The 16,448-nt window shown below is 46.3% G+C and overlaps 1 protein-coding gene across 4 annotated transcripts in view; it reads right to left on the bottom strand.

The window, feature by feature from the left end:
- The window catches only part of ACSBG2 (acyl-CoA synthetase bubblegum family member 2), a gene marked incomplete at its 5' end in the record, with an annotated part of 50,873 nt that overhangs the window by 22,940 nt on the left and 11,485 nt on the right, over positions 1-16,448 (bottom strand). For 3 of the 4 annotated variants that reach the window (XM_080988876.1, XM_080988875.1, XM_080988874.1), the window contains 3 exons: positions 1,802-1,890; positions 5,283-5,518; positions 8,332-8,402. In XM_080988876.1, coding sequence (XP_080845002.1) covers positions 1,802-1,890; positions 5,283-5,518; positions 8,332-8,402 — 396 coding nt within the window. Of the gene's footprint in view, positions 1-1,801; positions 1,891-5,282; positions 5,519-8,331; positions 8,403-10,287; positions 10,530-16,448 lie in introns of those variants that run through there. The other variant, XM_080988877.1, reaches the window with a different exon arrangement.

Genomic DNA, 16,448 nt, shown 5'->3' on the forward strand with positions numbered 1-16,448 from the left:
TGCCAAATGCCAATGCGTTTGCATTATTAAGTGTGTTACGAATAAAAAATCATTTAAAGTTAGAGCTTAATTATTTCACTATTCATGTACTACTTAATTGTATTTCATTATTAATATACTTTTTCATTGTGTTTCAGTTCAACAATTCCTTTGATTAAATACATATTCTGTTACGTGCAAATGGCTAGAGATATTATTAGGTCCATAAATTGTTGTTGTTGTTGTTTCGTCGTTTAGTCGTGTCCTCCTCTTCGTGACCCCCTGGACCAGAGCACGCCAGGCACTCCTGTCTTCCACTGCCTCCATAAATTACCATGGAGCATATATTCAACACAAAAAACAGCGACAATCTGCTGTTGACAAAGGACAGCTGGACATATAAGGGGCCCCGTTTCCTTCGGTAGCTCAGGGCCTCAAACCTAAATCCGGCCCTGGCTGCAAGGATTTAAATGGAGACTTTGCGAGGATTTAAACGGAGACTCCTGCTTTGCATGCAGGTGCCAGGTTCAATTTCAGATGCCTCCAGGTAAGGCTGGAAAAAGCATTGATCCTTCCTTACTCTGAAACCCCCAGAGCACTGCTGCAAGTCGGCGTAGGCAGCAGTGTTGGACAGGGGGACCACTGTGGTCTGGGCTCAGCGCAAGGCATGTTATTTCAGTGAACTGCCCTGAAATCTGGTCTTCCCAAAGGGAATGCTACAAATTTAGTTGGGCATCCCAAGTGGCCCATCTTAAGGCAGCAGGCATCCTTCGACGGGTCAAGGGATTAGAAGCCAGCAGGTTTCTCAAGTTGATGGGACCATGCCATCAAATGGCAACAATGACCGGACAAATCAGAAATCAGGAAGAACCAAAACTTTAATAAGGAATGGGAGGATTATAATCCAGGCATAGGCAAACTCGGCCCTCCAGATGTTTTGGGACTACAACTCCCAGGGATGATGGGAGCTAGGGATGATGGGAGTTGTAGTCCCAAAACAGCTGGAGGGCCGAGTTTGCCTATGCCTATCTTAAAAAGCATTGTAAATACCTAAAACCGTTAGTGGGGTTGGAATAAGTTTAATGGTGAATTTTGGGTATCATGGAGATGTAAAAGATTTGGATTGTATTATAAAAGGTCCGTATAGTTAAAGCTATGGTTTTCCCAGTAGTGATGTATGGAAGTGAGAGCTGGACCATAAAGAAGGGTGATCGCCGAAGAATGGATGCTTTTGAATTCTGGTGCTGGAGGAGACTCTTGAGAGTCCCATGGACTGCAAGAAGATCAAACCAATCCATTCTTAAGGAAATTAGCCCTGAGTGCTCACGGGAAGGACAGATCCTGAAGCTGAGGCTCCAATACTTTGGCCATCTCATGAGAAAAGAAGACTCCCTGGAAAATACCCTGATGCTGGGAAAGATGGAGGGCACAAGGAGAAGGGGACGACAGAGGACAAGATGGTGGGACAGTGTTCTCGAATCTACCAGCATGAGTTTGACCAAACTGTGGGGGGCAGTGGAAGACAGAAGTGCCTGGTGTGCTCTGGTCCAGGGGGTCACGAAGAGTCAGACACGACTAAATGACTAAACAACAACAACAATAAAAGATGCAGGAGGAAGCGATTAACAATAGGACCCACAAAGGGGGAGAGGGAAGCCCTGGAGATTCTATGGAACCTTTTTTTTATTGTATGTTGATACGTGACTTTCAAAGTTTAATTTGAAAAACCAAATAAATAAATTTACAACAAAGAAAAGAAACAGCGAGCGGGTTCCGGTCCAGTTTGGAGTTACGCTTCCTTTTTCGGAACGGTCAAACTCACCCAGCCAGAATCGCTCCTATGTCCGCTATGAACCATTCGGCAGAATTAAATCCCAGGATGCCAACCCCGTGGAAGCGTTCCAGGCCCAACTGCAACATAAAGAGGAGAGACTCGGGTAAGAAGGCATCTTCCAAAATGCACCCATTTTTTGGACAAAGATGTTTAGGAAGGAAAATAACAGTTGCTGGAGATGTAAGGAAAAGGAAGGAACTTTTTATCATATGTGGTGGGAATGCAAATGCATTAAAAAGATTGGGAAATGATATACAATGAATTGAAAAAAATGTTCAAAATGAATTTTGTTCAACATCCTGAAACCTTTTTGTTAGGTATCTCAAATCAAGAGCTACCAAAAGGAAAATGGACATTATTTATGCTACAACAGCGGCAAGAATCTTGATTGCACAATACTGGAAGACGGAAGAAATACCATCAAAGGAACAATGGCCAGAAAAACGGATGAACTATGCAGAACTGGCTAAGCTAACAGACAAACTATGAGAGAAGGACAAAAACGACTAAACAACAACAACAATAGTCCAAAGGCTATTCATCAGGAAATGAGGATTTGTTTTAAGTTTTTTATGTGTGCTAAAACTCAGTCTAAGGTTTTTTGTTGTTTTTTTAAACCGCATCAAACGTTTAACCTTTGGACTATAATGTAACTTAAATAGAAAACTATCTTTAGAAAGATTTTTCCTCCCAAAGCATTTTATTTTAAAAATCCAATTTAAATTTTAAAAAATCCAATTTAAATTTTAAAAATCCATTAAAAAAAATAAAAAATCATTGATTTTTATCCACCTTGCAATGAACTAGAAAAAAAAATGTTTGAAATAACTTTTGTTAAAAAAACAGAAGCCTTTTTGTTAGGAATTGTAGGTGCAGAGATAGCGAAGGAACTGAAAAGACTGTTTGCGTGGCGATTCCCGCCCCCTCCCGCAGATGGAATAAATAAAGACACATGGACACCAGAATTTAGGTTAATGGGCGAAAAATGGCCCTTTATTGATTACAGGTAAGAGCGGTATTGGCTTTAGGCATTGGTCCTATCAGACTATCTGGGATAAACCCAGAAGGGGTTAAGCACCAACAGGGGGAGCCCCGGAGATGCACATCCCTAGGCGCTCCCCGAGGGGGCGCGCTTTAGGCCCTAGCCTCCGTAGGTTTCGGACGAGGCGACGCCCCCCGGAGTCCTTTAACGAACTACCCTTCATCATTTGGGGGAGGTGATGGCGTTCCTCCCCCCCAACTCATTTGCATAATAATACCCCTGCCAATGCCTAACCACCACTCGAGACAGGCTCGCCGCCAATACCCTCAGACCTGTATCCAATCCCTGATCCCCTGGAAAATGTCGGCTAGCCAAATATCGTTACAGTGGTGCCCCGCAAGACGAATGCCTCGCAAGACGGAAAACCCGCTAGACGAAAGGGTTTTCCGTTTTTGAGTTGCTTCGCAGGACGAATTTCCCTATGGGCTTGCTTCGCAAGACGAAAATGTCTTGCGAGTCTTGAGATTTTTTTTCCGCTTTCCCCCCCTTTTCTAAGCCGCTAAGCCTTTAATAGCCTTTTAGCAGCTAAGCCGATAAGCCTTTAATAGCCGCTAAACCGCTAATCCACTAAGCCGCTAATAGGGTTGCTTTGCAAGACAAAAAAACCCGCTAGACGAAGACACTCGCGGAACGGATTAATTTCGTCTTGCGAGGCACCACTGTACCAGCATCAGAGAGATGCACGCCATCCCCGCGGTAGAAGGCCTCCTTGCTAAACTGGATGTCTGGGTGCTTGATCACCCGCCCACCCAGCGCAGCCACTCTACGTGCCACCCAGCGCTCCAGGATCTATTCCTGGCTCTATTCACAGCCACAGGATTTTGGGGCTGCCCCGACCTTAAATGAACTCTACTAAGCCTGCCCCCGCCGCCAGCCGATTGGCTGGCGCAGTAAATGATGAATAATAAAGAGCCCTGGGATTCCCAAGTCCCGCGGGGCTGCAGGTGGGGTGTGAGCCTGCAACCCCCCCTCCTTATGTCGGGAGTGGCTTTATGTACACTACAACAGCTTCAAGGATGCTTCTTGCCCAGAGTTGCAAAGACGACAAGATATCTACTAGAGCGGACTGGCAGATGAAATTACTGGACTATGCAGAGATGGCAAGACTAACCAGGAAAACCACAAACCAGGAGGATCAAAACTTCAATAAAGAATGGGACAAATTTACATTATATTTGAAGACCACTGTAAACACTTGAACTCTTTGGCAGGTTTTAAGTAACTCTTGCAATGATTCACAGATTTTGGATACAATGGAGGATTGTAAATCAGATGGACTAATAATACGCAGTTTTTAAAAAACAGTTATTCAAAGGACCCACGGAAGGGAGAAGGGAAGTCTTCAGATATGGAAGAATCTTGTGTAATTTCTATTATTTGTGATTATGAGTGTGAACGAAGTTGTAAAATCAAATAAAAATTATATAGAGAGAAGAGAATATACGGTTTCTGCCCTCAAAAGGGGCCGCCGGTTTGTGGTGGCTTAAATATGCTATAAGAGCAATTGTATTATTTATAACATAAATTATAATATAATATATTATGTAATATTATAATATAATATAATATATTATAATATAGTCATACCGCTTGTTACATTTGCTTCAGGTTAAATCTTTTCAGGTGCGTCCTGCGGCGACCTGGAAGTACCAGAAAGGGTTACTTCCGGGTTTCGCCGCTCGCACAGACGCTCAAAATGACGTCACGCGCATGCGCAGAAGCGGCAAATCGCGACCCACGCATGCGCAGACACGGGTTGCATTCTGCTCATGTTGCGAACGGGGCTCCGGAACGGATCCCGTCCGCATCCAGAGGTACTACTGTATAATATAATATATATAAGATATAAGATATACAGGTGAAACTCGAAAAATTAGAATATCGTGGAAAAGTTCATTGATTTCAGGAATTCAACTTGCATGGTAAAACTAATATATGAGATCGACTCGTGACATGCAAAGCGAGATGTGCTTCTACTTCTTAGAGGTCCAATCTTGCTCGATCTGCAATCCTTGTTTTGCTGATTTCCTTGAATATTCTAATTTTCTGAGATGGTTAATTTGGGGTTTTCACCAGCTGTACGCCATGATCATGGCAATAACGAATCAAGGCTTGACATATCTCACTTTGCATGTCACGAGTCTGTCTCATATATTAGTTTCACCTTTGAAGTTGAATTCCTGAAATCAAGGAACTTTCCCACGATATTCTAATTTTTCGAGTTTCACCTGTAAAATAATGTGGCTGGGTTTCCCCCAACTAAACCGAGACTGGGAAGCTCTAGGTCCCAAATTCCCAGAGAGTTGGGCAAGCCTTTGGCCATGTATCTATCTCTTAGCCAGGCCTACCGCGTAGGGTCCCTGTGAAGGTCAAGGGAAGAAGATGGGGGTCAAAAAAGAGCTGCCTTGTCCCCACGGACCCCCGAACCTTTAGAAAGCTCTTGGCGGCTCCACGGCACTCCTGGTAGTACTGCCTGAAAGTGAGTTTCGTCCACTTGCCGTCTTTCTTGGAAGACAGGGCAGGATAGTCGCCGAATTGACTGACGGAGTTCAGAAGAAGTTCGTGAACGGTGATGGGGGTCTCGGACCCGATTCCACTTTCATCCATCCTCAGAAGGACTTCCCCATCCCTCTTCGAGGTCCATAGTCCTACAGAAGGCGGAGCTGGGGTGTCCATGGGAGAGAGAACAAGATGGGGGGGGGGGAAACAGGGGCCATTAAAAAGTCTTAAATAGGCAGCCTAAATAAGTGCTTCTAGCATTAAAACAGGCATCCTAGGAATACCGGCCAACGGATCATCAACTGTTCTCACTTGCGGATTTTTATATATAGTGGTACCTTGCTTCTCAAACTTACCCTATTTTTTGCTCTATAAGACTCACTTTTCCCCTCCTAAAAAGTAAGGGGAAATGTGTGTGCGTCTTATGGAGTGAATGCAGGCTGCGCAGCTATCCCAGAAGCCAGAACAGCAAGAGGGATTGCTGCTTTCGCTGCGCAGCGATCCCTCTTGTTGTTCTGGCTTCTGAAATTCAGAATATATTTTTTCTTGTTCTCCTCCTCCAAAAACTAGGTGCGTCTTGTGGTATGGTGCGTCTTATAGAGTGAAAAATACGGTAATCCGTTCCGGAAGTCCGCTCCAAAACCAAAGCGTTCCAAAACCGAGGCACGCTTTCCCATAGAAAGTAATGCAAAACAGATTAATCCGTTCCAGACTTTTAAAAACAACCCCTAAATTTGACATGAATTTTACTATCTAATGAGACCACTGATCCCTAGAATGAAAGCAATAAACAATGCACTGCAGCCACACAACCCATCAGTAGCTGAACTGGGTTCCACTCTACGTGGGGCTACAAAGAAAGAGCCGCAAAAACAAAAATATTTAGCGAAAACAGACAGTCCTGAGCATAACACTCAAAACGGAGCATGTTTGGCTTCCGAAAAAGTTTGCAAACCGGAACACTTACTTCCGGGTTTGAAGTGTTTGGGTTTCAAGTTGTTGAGTACCGAGGCGTTTGAGAACCAAGGTAAAAAGGTAAAGGTAAAGGGACCCCTGACCATTAGGTCCAGTCGTGACCGACTCTGGGGTTGTGGCACTCATCTCGCTTTCAGGCCGAGGGAGCCGGCGTACAGCTTCCGGGTCATGTGGCCAGCAGGACTAAGCCACTTCTGGCGAACCAGAGCATCGCATGGAAACGCTGTTGACCTTCCCGCCAGAGTGGTACCTATTTATCTACTTGCACTTTGACGTGCTTTCGAACTGCTAGGTTGGCAGGAGCAGGGACTGAGCAACGGGAGCTCACCCTGTCGCAGGGATTCGAACTGCCGACCTTCTGATTGGCAAGTCCTTGGCTCTGTGGTTTAACCCACAGCGCCACCCGCGTCCAAGGTACCACTGTATTATTATTATTATTATTATCAATTTCATTTCTATGCCGCTTTGTTTTTAAGGTGGGGAAAAAAATCTCAAAGCGGTTTGCATCCTACAGGAAGAGATCAAATGAAACATTCCGAAATAAAACATGACAGGAAGAAACCAGATATACTACGCAAAGCGACGTAACCAACAGGAAACTATCAAGGCGTTATCTTAAAGGTTTCAAAATGAATCATTACTAAAGGAGGTTAAATACGGAACGTGCATTTTACAGGCCTAGTTCTGGAGTTGCTTCTTGTTACCTGTTTTGTTATTTTGGAAATGTTCCTGGAGCACTGATACACAACGGTTCCAAATATTACAGGACAAATCTCAAAGACCCCACGCGCCTTCTGAAAGGGCTACAGCCACCCCCGGGTTAAGTGTTGGACTCCTTCAACGTCTTGTTGCTCAGGGACCTCAAGGACGCCAGTGCGAATCCTGCCGGTGTGAGGATTTGCCCTTTCAGATCTCTCTCTCTCTCTCGCTCACACATCAGTGACGTAGCGAGGGTTGCTGGTGCCCGGGGCGGGGAAAGGGTTTCTGTCCCATGGTGGACTGGGCAGCTGGGCTGGAGCTGCATGCTGGGGGGCAGGGGCACGTAGGATGCACAACATGGTGGGTGTGGGGGACTCCCTGGTCCTGAATGGGGTCACTGTGCCCCTGAAGAACCAGGTGCGCAGCCTGGGAGTCGTTTTGGACTCACAGCTGTCCATGGAGGCACAGGTTAATTCTGTGTCCAGGGCGGCTGTCTACCAGCTCCATCTGGTATGCAGGATGAGATCCTCCCTGCCCGCAGACTGTCTCGCCAGAGTGGTGCATGCTCTGGTTATCTCCCGCTTGGACTACTGCAATGTGCTCTATGTGGGGCTACCTTGGAAGGTGACCCGGAAACTGCAATTAATCCAGAATGCGGCAGCTAGACTGGTGACTGGGAGTGGCAGCCAGGACCTGAGAGATCTGCATTGGCTCCCAGTACGTTTCCCAGCACAATTCAAAGTGTTGGTGCTGACCTTTAAAGCCCTAAACGGCCTCGGCCCAGTATACCTGAAGGAGCGTCTCCACCCCCATCGTTCAGCCCGGACACTGAGGTCCAGCGCCGAGGGCCTTCTGGCAGTTCCCTCATTGCGAGAAGTGAGGTTACAGGGAACCAGACACAGGGCCTTCTTGGTAGTGGCACCCGCCCTGTGGAACGCCCTCCCTTCAGATGTGAAGGAAATAAGCAGTTATCCTATCTTTAAAAGACATCTGAAGCCAGCCCTGTTTAGGGAAGTTTTTAATATTTAATGCTGTACTGTTTTTAACACTTGATTGGGAGCCGCCCAGAGTGGCTGGGGAGACTCAGCCGGATGGGCGGGGTATAAATAATAAAATTATTATTATTGGGATGATGCTTGAATGTTCCCCGGATGCCTGGATGCAGGAACTCAGCCCCGCAGCCTCGATAAGGGAGCCTATCATGGGGGTACCTGGATGTGCCCCTCTCAGAATTCTGCACTCACGTCACTGTCTCAAACGCTCCCCAACATGCAAACAAAAACCGCCAGCAACTTTTGCCTACCTTTGGACCGGAACATCTCTGCCGCTGGCGAATCTGCTTCTTTTGCTGTTTCTGGGTGGTGGTTTTCAACACTGCGGAGGGGATGAGACAACACAGATCACTGCAGCAATGCAACCCAACGCAGATTAAGTTGTTTTTCACCACAACCCCCAGACAGTATCCCCCCAACCCCGGGGCACTCTATTTAATCTTTCGCAAAAGACAGATTTCAGGCACGGTCCTCTGTGTCGGAGGACACCATTCTGCAAAAAAAAAGCAAAGCAGAGAGATTTGATCTAATTCACTGATAGCGAGCAGGACCCACAACCTCCCCAATCTAGTTTCTAGAAGCAAAGCAGCAATATAAACAAGCCTGGTAAATCTTCAAAAAGGTGTGTATGTGTGTTTTTAAGTCAAAGGAACCAATAAGCTTCCTTTAATACATTTTTTTTTAAAAAGCCCGGCTGCATCCAGGAGGCGACCGCCTTCAACATTAAAATAATAATTTATTGGTTGCCATTAATTTGGTTTAAACTGATTTTATAATGAATTGATTTTAGAATGCTGTATTATTTTACTGTTGTTAGCCGATCTGAGCCGGGCTTCGGCTAGGGAGGGCAGGATCTGAATAAAAATTATTATTATTATTGTTATTGTTATTATTAATACCCCACCCACCTGGCTGGGTTTCCCCAGCCACTCTGGGAGACTCCCAACGAAATATTAAAAATACAATAGTCTGTTAAACATTAAAAGCTTCCCTGAACAGGGCTGCCTTCAGATGTCTTCTAAAAGTCTGGTAGTAGTTGTTCTCTTTGACATCTGGCAGGAGGGCGCTCCATAGGGTGGGCACCACCACCAAGAAGGCCCTCTGCCTGGTTCCCTGTAACTTGGCTTCTCGCAGCGAGGGAACCACCAGAAGGCCCTCGGTGCTGGACCTCAGTGTCCGGGCAGAACAATGGGGGTGGAGACGCTCCCCCAGGTAAAATAAAATAAAATAAATAAATAAATAAATAAATAAATAAATAAATATGTAGATTAAATAAATAATTAAAATTAAATTAAATTAAAAAATATTATTTTATCTGGCTAGGCCTCCCCAGCCACTCTGGACGGCTTCCAACACGATATTAGTAAAGGTAAAGGGACCCCTGACCATTAGGTCCAGTCGTGGCCGACTCTGGGGTTGCGGCGCTCATCTCGCTTTATTGGCCGAGGGAGCCGGCGTTCAGCTTCTGGGTCATGTGGCCAGCAGGACTAAGCCGCTTCTGGTGAACCAGAGCAGCACACGGAAAAGCCGTTTACCTTCCTGCCGGAGCCGTACCTATTTATCTACTTGCACTTTGACGTGCTTTTGAACTGCTAGGTTGTCAGGAGCAGGGACCGAGCAACAGGAGCTCACCCAGTCGCGGGGATTCGAACTGCCGACCTTCTGATCGGCAAGAAGAAGAAGAAGAGTTTGGATTTGATATCCCGCCTTTCACTCCCCTTCAGGAGTCTCAAAGCGGCTAACATTCTCCTTTCCCTTCCTCCCCCACAACAAACACTCTGTGAGGTGAGTGGGGCTGAGAGACTTCAGAGAAGTGTGACTGGCCCAAGGTCACCCAGCAGCTGCAGGTGGAGGAGCGGGGAAGCGAACCCGGTTCCCCAGATTATGAATCTACCACTCTTAATCACAAGGCCCTAGGCTTTGTGGTTTAACCCACAGCGCCACCTGCGTCCCCTAACAGGATATTAAACACACAATAGAACATCATTAAAAACACAATAAAACATCATTTGCATACATTGCAAAGCTACAGCGACTGGCCGCCACGCAGCTCAGGTTTTGCAAAGCCACCCCTTTTGCATGACCTGAAGCGCACGTGTTGCAAAAGAAATCTTGCACAGACAATGATGTCTCAAACTGTGCAAGCAAAAGAAACCGGGGGGAGAGAGAGAGAGACTGAGCACCCCGGTGTTTAGCCACAGACGCACCCTGCCTCCTCGCTGCTCCCGACTCTCCAAAATGGAAGCTGGGTGATGTCGTGCCTTCAAGCGCCTTCTTCCCATGTCAATATGGCATTATTATTTTTTCTCTTTCAGGCTGCGGGGAGGGAACAAGTGCCGCGGGGGTATTTCCTCCCTCTGTTCTGTCCTGGCACCGGCCTTTGCAAAACTTGCCCCCTCCCCCTGCCCGCTCCCCCCAGGGTGTTTCTCCGGCAGAGATCTTCCTGCCACTGCAGGCCAAAGGGGAGACCCCCCCCTTCTAGAACGCCGCGCTTGTGATGTCGCTGCCACAACTACAGCCTCATGCGCGTCCCAGGGTTCCAGACTTCGTGGGTCCTGCGGCAAAGACGACCTAGCGGTGCAGTTCAAAGCCGCAAGGCAACGCATTTGAAAGCAGGGACCGATTGGCGAAACTGGAGCATGCGTCGCCGGGGAGAGGGTACCAGCAAACGTAAGGTAGTCGTGTCCTGACATAGCTCACGTTGGTAAAGCACGAGCCTGTTATGTACTGAAGTTCTCAGCCTGGGCCAGCAGGGGGATACTGTAGATAGTTATGCAAATAAGGGATCGAAAGTGACGTTCAGTGATTGGATAGTTTTAGAAAATTGTTACAGTTACGTTGTACTGGAGCTCTATATAAGCAGGCTGACTGAACCCTTCAGTTCAGTTCTGTTCTGGCCTGTGAATAAACAAGAGCTGTTGAAGAATCGCTGTGTCGTCTGATATGTTCACCCACAACTTAACAGAGCCACCCGCTGTCAGGGGCAAGGGTTCAAGACCCATGCTGTGTGAGTGTCTGGAGGGTGTTGGAGGATGGATGGCGGCTAACAGATTGAGGTTGAATCCTGTCAAGACTAGGGGTCAGCAACCTTTTTCAACCGTGGGCCGGTCCACCATCCTTCAGACCCTGTGGGGGCCCAGACTATATTTTGGGGGTGGGGGAAATGAACGAATTCCTATGCCCCACAAATAATCCAGAGATGCATTTTAAATAAAATTCTACTCTTGTAAAAACACGCTGATTCCTGGACCGTCCGCCGGCCGGATTCTGAAGGCGATTGGGCTGGATCTGACCCCCGGGCCTTAGGTTGCCTACCCCTGGTCAAGACGGAAGTCTAGTGGATGCTCGGGTTGCGAACATGATGCAAGTTCGCAACCTGCAGTGGCGTGTCTGCGCACACATGGGTTGCGATTTGGTTCTTCTGCGCATGCGCAAAGCACGATTTAGCGCTTCTGCCGAAGCCAAAACCCAGAAGTAACCCATTCCAGTACTTCCAGGTTTTGGCGGTCCGTAACCTGAAAAAACGCAACCTGAAGCATCTGTAACCCGAAGCATGACTGTACTGTTTTTGGGGGCTGGAGTGGGCAGGTGTGGGGACTCCCTGGTCCTGAATGGGGTAACTGTGCCCCTGAAGGACCAGGTGCACAGCCTGGGAATCATTTTGGACTCATAGCTGTCCATGGAGGCGCAGGTCAATTCTGCGTCCAGGGCAGCTGTCTACCAGCTCCATCTGGTACGCAGGCTGAGACCCTCCCTGCCCGCAGACTGTCTCACCAGAGTGGTGCATGCTCTGGTTATCTCCCGCTTGGACTATTGCAATGCGCTCTACGTGGGGCTACCTTTGAAGGTGACCCAGAAACTACAACGAATCCAGAATGTGGCAGTAGTCCCAGGAAGAATGTATACAAAAACTTACGGAATATGCAGAAATGGCGAAACTTACTGGAAGATTAAGAAATCAATATAAACTTTTTATAAAAGAATGGAAATGTTTTTTTGAGTATTTACAGATAAATTGTAAGCAGATGAGAACACTGGCAGGATCACTGCAATAGCCTGCAGTTTCATAAGAGTATATATTTAAAGAAGATGAATAAAGGAGCAAATCAAGTTAATCTGGATATGCAGAAGATATTGAAAATAAATTTAAGGAACTGCAGAAAGAGGGGAAAGGAAGTCAATTTTGAAATGTCAAAACGATTGTAGAATTAGTGAAACGTATAAACCAGAAAATCAAAATATTATACATGTAAAAAAAAGCGCTGGAGAACCAAGTCTGGGAAAATGAGCTAGGAGGACCAATTGGCTTGACGTTCCACAAAGCAGCCTTCCTGTGTTCCGAAGTAAAACCATTATTTCCACCCACCCATTCTGTGCCTTTCCACCGTCATCTGACAAATCGACCCGGTCCCACAAATAGCTCAAAGCCACAAAAATGTTGCTGAAGGTTTTCAAGTAGGACAAGATTCCTTTGTTGCCTTCATCAGTCCCTCAGATCTCAAGAGAAGGGAACATTGAGAAATTGAGCTGGTTTATGGTGCGTTGAAGAGAAGAAAGGCTAGCCAGTTTTTTCCAAGAAGGCACCAAGAACACACAAGCTTCCTGGAAAACGTTGATTGAACCCTAGCGGCACAAGAACGCGGTGAAGTCTTGCTTCTTGGGATTGAAAGAATTCTCTCCTCTTAAAAAGATGAATGGACCGTGTCACCATTAAGAAAAAGAGGTCAGACCAGGCCAATATGTCCTTGGATCAAGGGTCTTTTCTTCTTTAAGTTCTCAAAGCTCTTAACCGATCTCAAGGTTGTCCTCTGAAAGAGCCAGACGTTTAACTGAGAATCGATCACCATCAGTCCATCCTTTGAAAAATAAGACTTTAGAGCCATCTTGCCCAGAAATGGCAACTAGACATTCCTTTTCGGCAACTGTAACCTTGGTTTGGAAGGGACGCAGGTGGCGCTGTGGGTTAAACCACAGAGCCTAGGACTTGCCAATCAGAAGGTTGGTGGTTTGAATCCCCGCGACGGGGTGAGCTCCCGTTGCTCGGTCCCAGCTCCTGCCAACCTAGCAGTTCGAAAGCACGTCAAAGTGCAAGTAGATCAATAGGTACCGCTCCGACGGGAAGGTAAACAGCGTTTCCGTGCGCTGCTCTGGTTCGCCAGAAGCAGCTTCGTCATGCTGGCCACATGACCTGGAAGCTGTACGCCGGCTCCCTCAGCCTATAAAGCGAGATGAGCACCGCAACCCCAGAGTCGGCCACGACTGGACCTAATGGTCAGGGGTCCCTTTACCTTTAACCTTGGTTTAAGGAGACATTTGGTGTCTAGCATATATATATATATGAGTTTCTAATAGTAATAATAATTTATAATTCATACCCCACCCATCTGGCTGGGCTTCCCCAGCCACTCTGGGCGGCTCCCAACAAAATATTAAAAATACAACACAACATCAAACATTAAAAGCTTGCCTAAGCAGGGTTGCCTTCAGATGTCTTCTAAAAGTCAGATAGTTGTTTATTTCCTTGACATCTGATGGGAGGGCGTTCCACAGGGCGGGCGCCACCACCGAGAAGGCCCTCTGCCTGGTTCCCGGTAACCTCGCTTATCGCAGGGAGGCCCTCGGAGCTGGACCTCAGTGTCTGGGATGGATGATGGGGGTGGAGACGCTCCTTCAGGTATACTGGGCCATTTGGGGCTAAAAGGTCAGCACTAGCACTTTGAATTGTGCTTGGAAACATCCTGAGAGCCAATGTAGGTCTTTCAGGACTGGTGTTATGTGGTCTCAGCATCCACTCCCAGTCCCCAGTCTAGCTGCCGCATTCTGGATTAGTTGCAGTTTCTGGGTCACCTTCCAAGGTAGCCCCACGTAGAACGCATTGCAGTAGTCCAAGCGGGAGATAACCAGAGCATGCACCACTCTGGCGAGACAGTCTGCGGGCAGGCAGGGTCTGCTTGCCAGATGGAGCTAACACAGGTTCCAGGGTCCATGTCTCCTTTTGGGAATGAGGCACAGTGGAGAGTGTCTTATCTTTAGTATATATGATTTCCTGACACATATATACAACCTGAGACTAAGATAGAGGTGCTCACAGCATTAGCACCCCAAGAAGGTATTGCTTCTCCCATAGTCACAGCCTGGGATTCCCACCAAAATCAGGCATGGCTCGGTTTCTCTGCTTCAACTCTGGCTTTTGTTTTTCCAAACACCTGCTAGCCAGGGGATGCGGGGGACGCTCATTTGTTTTCTGGCACAGAGCCAGTTCCTTTGTTATCTTAACGACCCATACTTAGGCCATTCCCAATTAACTTGTCCGATTGCTCCAGCAATTGGATCATTGTTGTTTCCGGGAATTAAAAGGCACTCAGGCGTACAGCCTAACCGCAACCCCCACCCAGTAAACGTACAACAATATTTAAGATTGCTTGTTTGGAAACCCAACTTTTTTTTTTTTTAAATGATATTTATTAAAGTTTCAAAAAAGTACAAAAAATACAGAATACAAAAAGGAAAAAAAATAAAGTTTTTTTTTAAAAAAATCTAACCAAAGAAGTAAAAAATAAAAGAAAACATACCAGATAAAACAATTAAAAGGACATTAAATTTCCATAACCTATCTTCCTTATACTTATTTCCCCGGACCTCCTCATACCTCCCTTTTTTGTATTCCAGTTCAATTTGTTGATTCAGCAAATCCTTACCATTAAAATTACCCAGTTGCAAACCTTTTTTCATATCTCTTAAAGCATTACAGCTAAGAAAACCCTTAGTTTCTATCCAACATCCTTCTAAGATTCCTTAATTTTACAATATTTCTGTAAATAGTCTTTAAATTTCTTCCAGTCTTCTTTCACCATCTCTTCTCTCTGGTCTCGGATTCTGCCAGTCATTTCCGCCAGTTCCATGTAGTCAATCACCTTCATCTGCCATTCTTCCAGAGTTGGTAGATCTTGTGTCTTCCAATACTTTGCGATGAGTATTCTTGCTGCTGTTGTTGCATACATAAAAAAAGTTCTATCCTTCTTTGGCACCAATTGGCCGACAATGCCCAAAAGAAAGGCCTCTGGTTTCTTCGGAAAGGTATATTTAAATACCTTTTTCAATTCATTATATATCATTTCCCAGAAAGCCTTGATCTTTGGGCACGTCCACCAAAGGTGAAAGAATGTTCTTTACATTTCCAACATTTATTATCGGGCAAATGGTAGATTTTTGCAAGCTTGACTGGGGTCATGTACCACCTGTATATCATTTTCATAATATTCTCTCTTAAGGCATTACATGCCGTAAACTTCATACCTGTGGTCCATAACTGTTCCCAGTCAGCAAACATATTGTGTCCAACATCTTGTGCCCATTTAATCATAGCAGGTTTCACCGTTTCATCCTGAGTATTCCATTTCAACAGCAAGTTATATACATCTTTGACAAAATCTTAGTTTGTCCTGAGTGCGCCATGGCTACGGACTTAGAAGAAATGTGATCATAGAATCACAGACTTGGAGGGTCATGTAGTCCAACGCCCTGCAATGCAGGAACGCCTCAGCTAAAGCATCCATAACAGATGTCCATCTAACCTCTGCTTAAAAATCTCCAGGGAAGGAGAGCCCACAGCCTCCTGAGGGAGACCGTTCCACTGTGATTCTGGAGGGCATGTGCGCCAAAAATCGCACAAACCTGAGCTACGTATACTTCTCAGGTCAAGGGGGAAGAAACCTCAAAAACCTCCCAACGAGAACCAAGCATGCTGAATTGTCACAGAACGTTTATAGCTAAAGCCTCTCTAGATCACCTTCAAGGGCAGCCAACTTTGGTAACCTCAAGGTTAGATTACTGCAATGCGTTACACGTAGGGCTGCCTCGGAAGACGGTTCGGAAACTTCAGCCAGTGCAGAATTCAGCGGACAGGTTGCTCACCGGACGGCAAGACGGTTTGGGCGTATTGCACCGATCCTGGTCCGACTGCACTGGCTACAAATTAGTTACTGGACCTAATTCAAAGTGCTGGTTCTGACCTATAAAGCCTTAAATGGATCACAATACCTCAAGGACTGCCTCTTTCTGTATGAACCTACCCGGACTGTGAGATCATGTTCCGAGGCCCTCCTTCCTGTGCCTCCTCCTTGAGAGGTCCAGAGGGTGGCAACACGAGAACGGGGCCTTCTCTGCAGTGGCTCCCCGTCTGTGGAATGCTCTCCCCAAGGAAGTTCGCCTGACACCTTCATTATACAACTTTAGGCGCCAGGCAAAAACGTTCCATTTAAACAGGCCTTAGGTTGATCCAATTTACATCCTATGCCCTTTTAAAATGTGGTGGTTTTTTAGGATAAAAGATTCTCCAATTTGTTGATATCAGACAGAAGCAGAATCT

Source organism: Podarcis pityusensis (genome assembly GCF_964106645.2).
Source record: "Podarcis pityusensis genome assembly, chromosome: 18".
Taxonomy (NCBI): Eukaryota; Metazoa; Chordata; class Lepidosauria; order Squamata; family Lacertidae; genus Podarcis; species Podarcis pityusensis.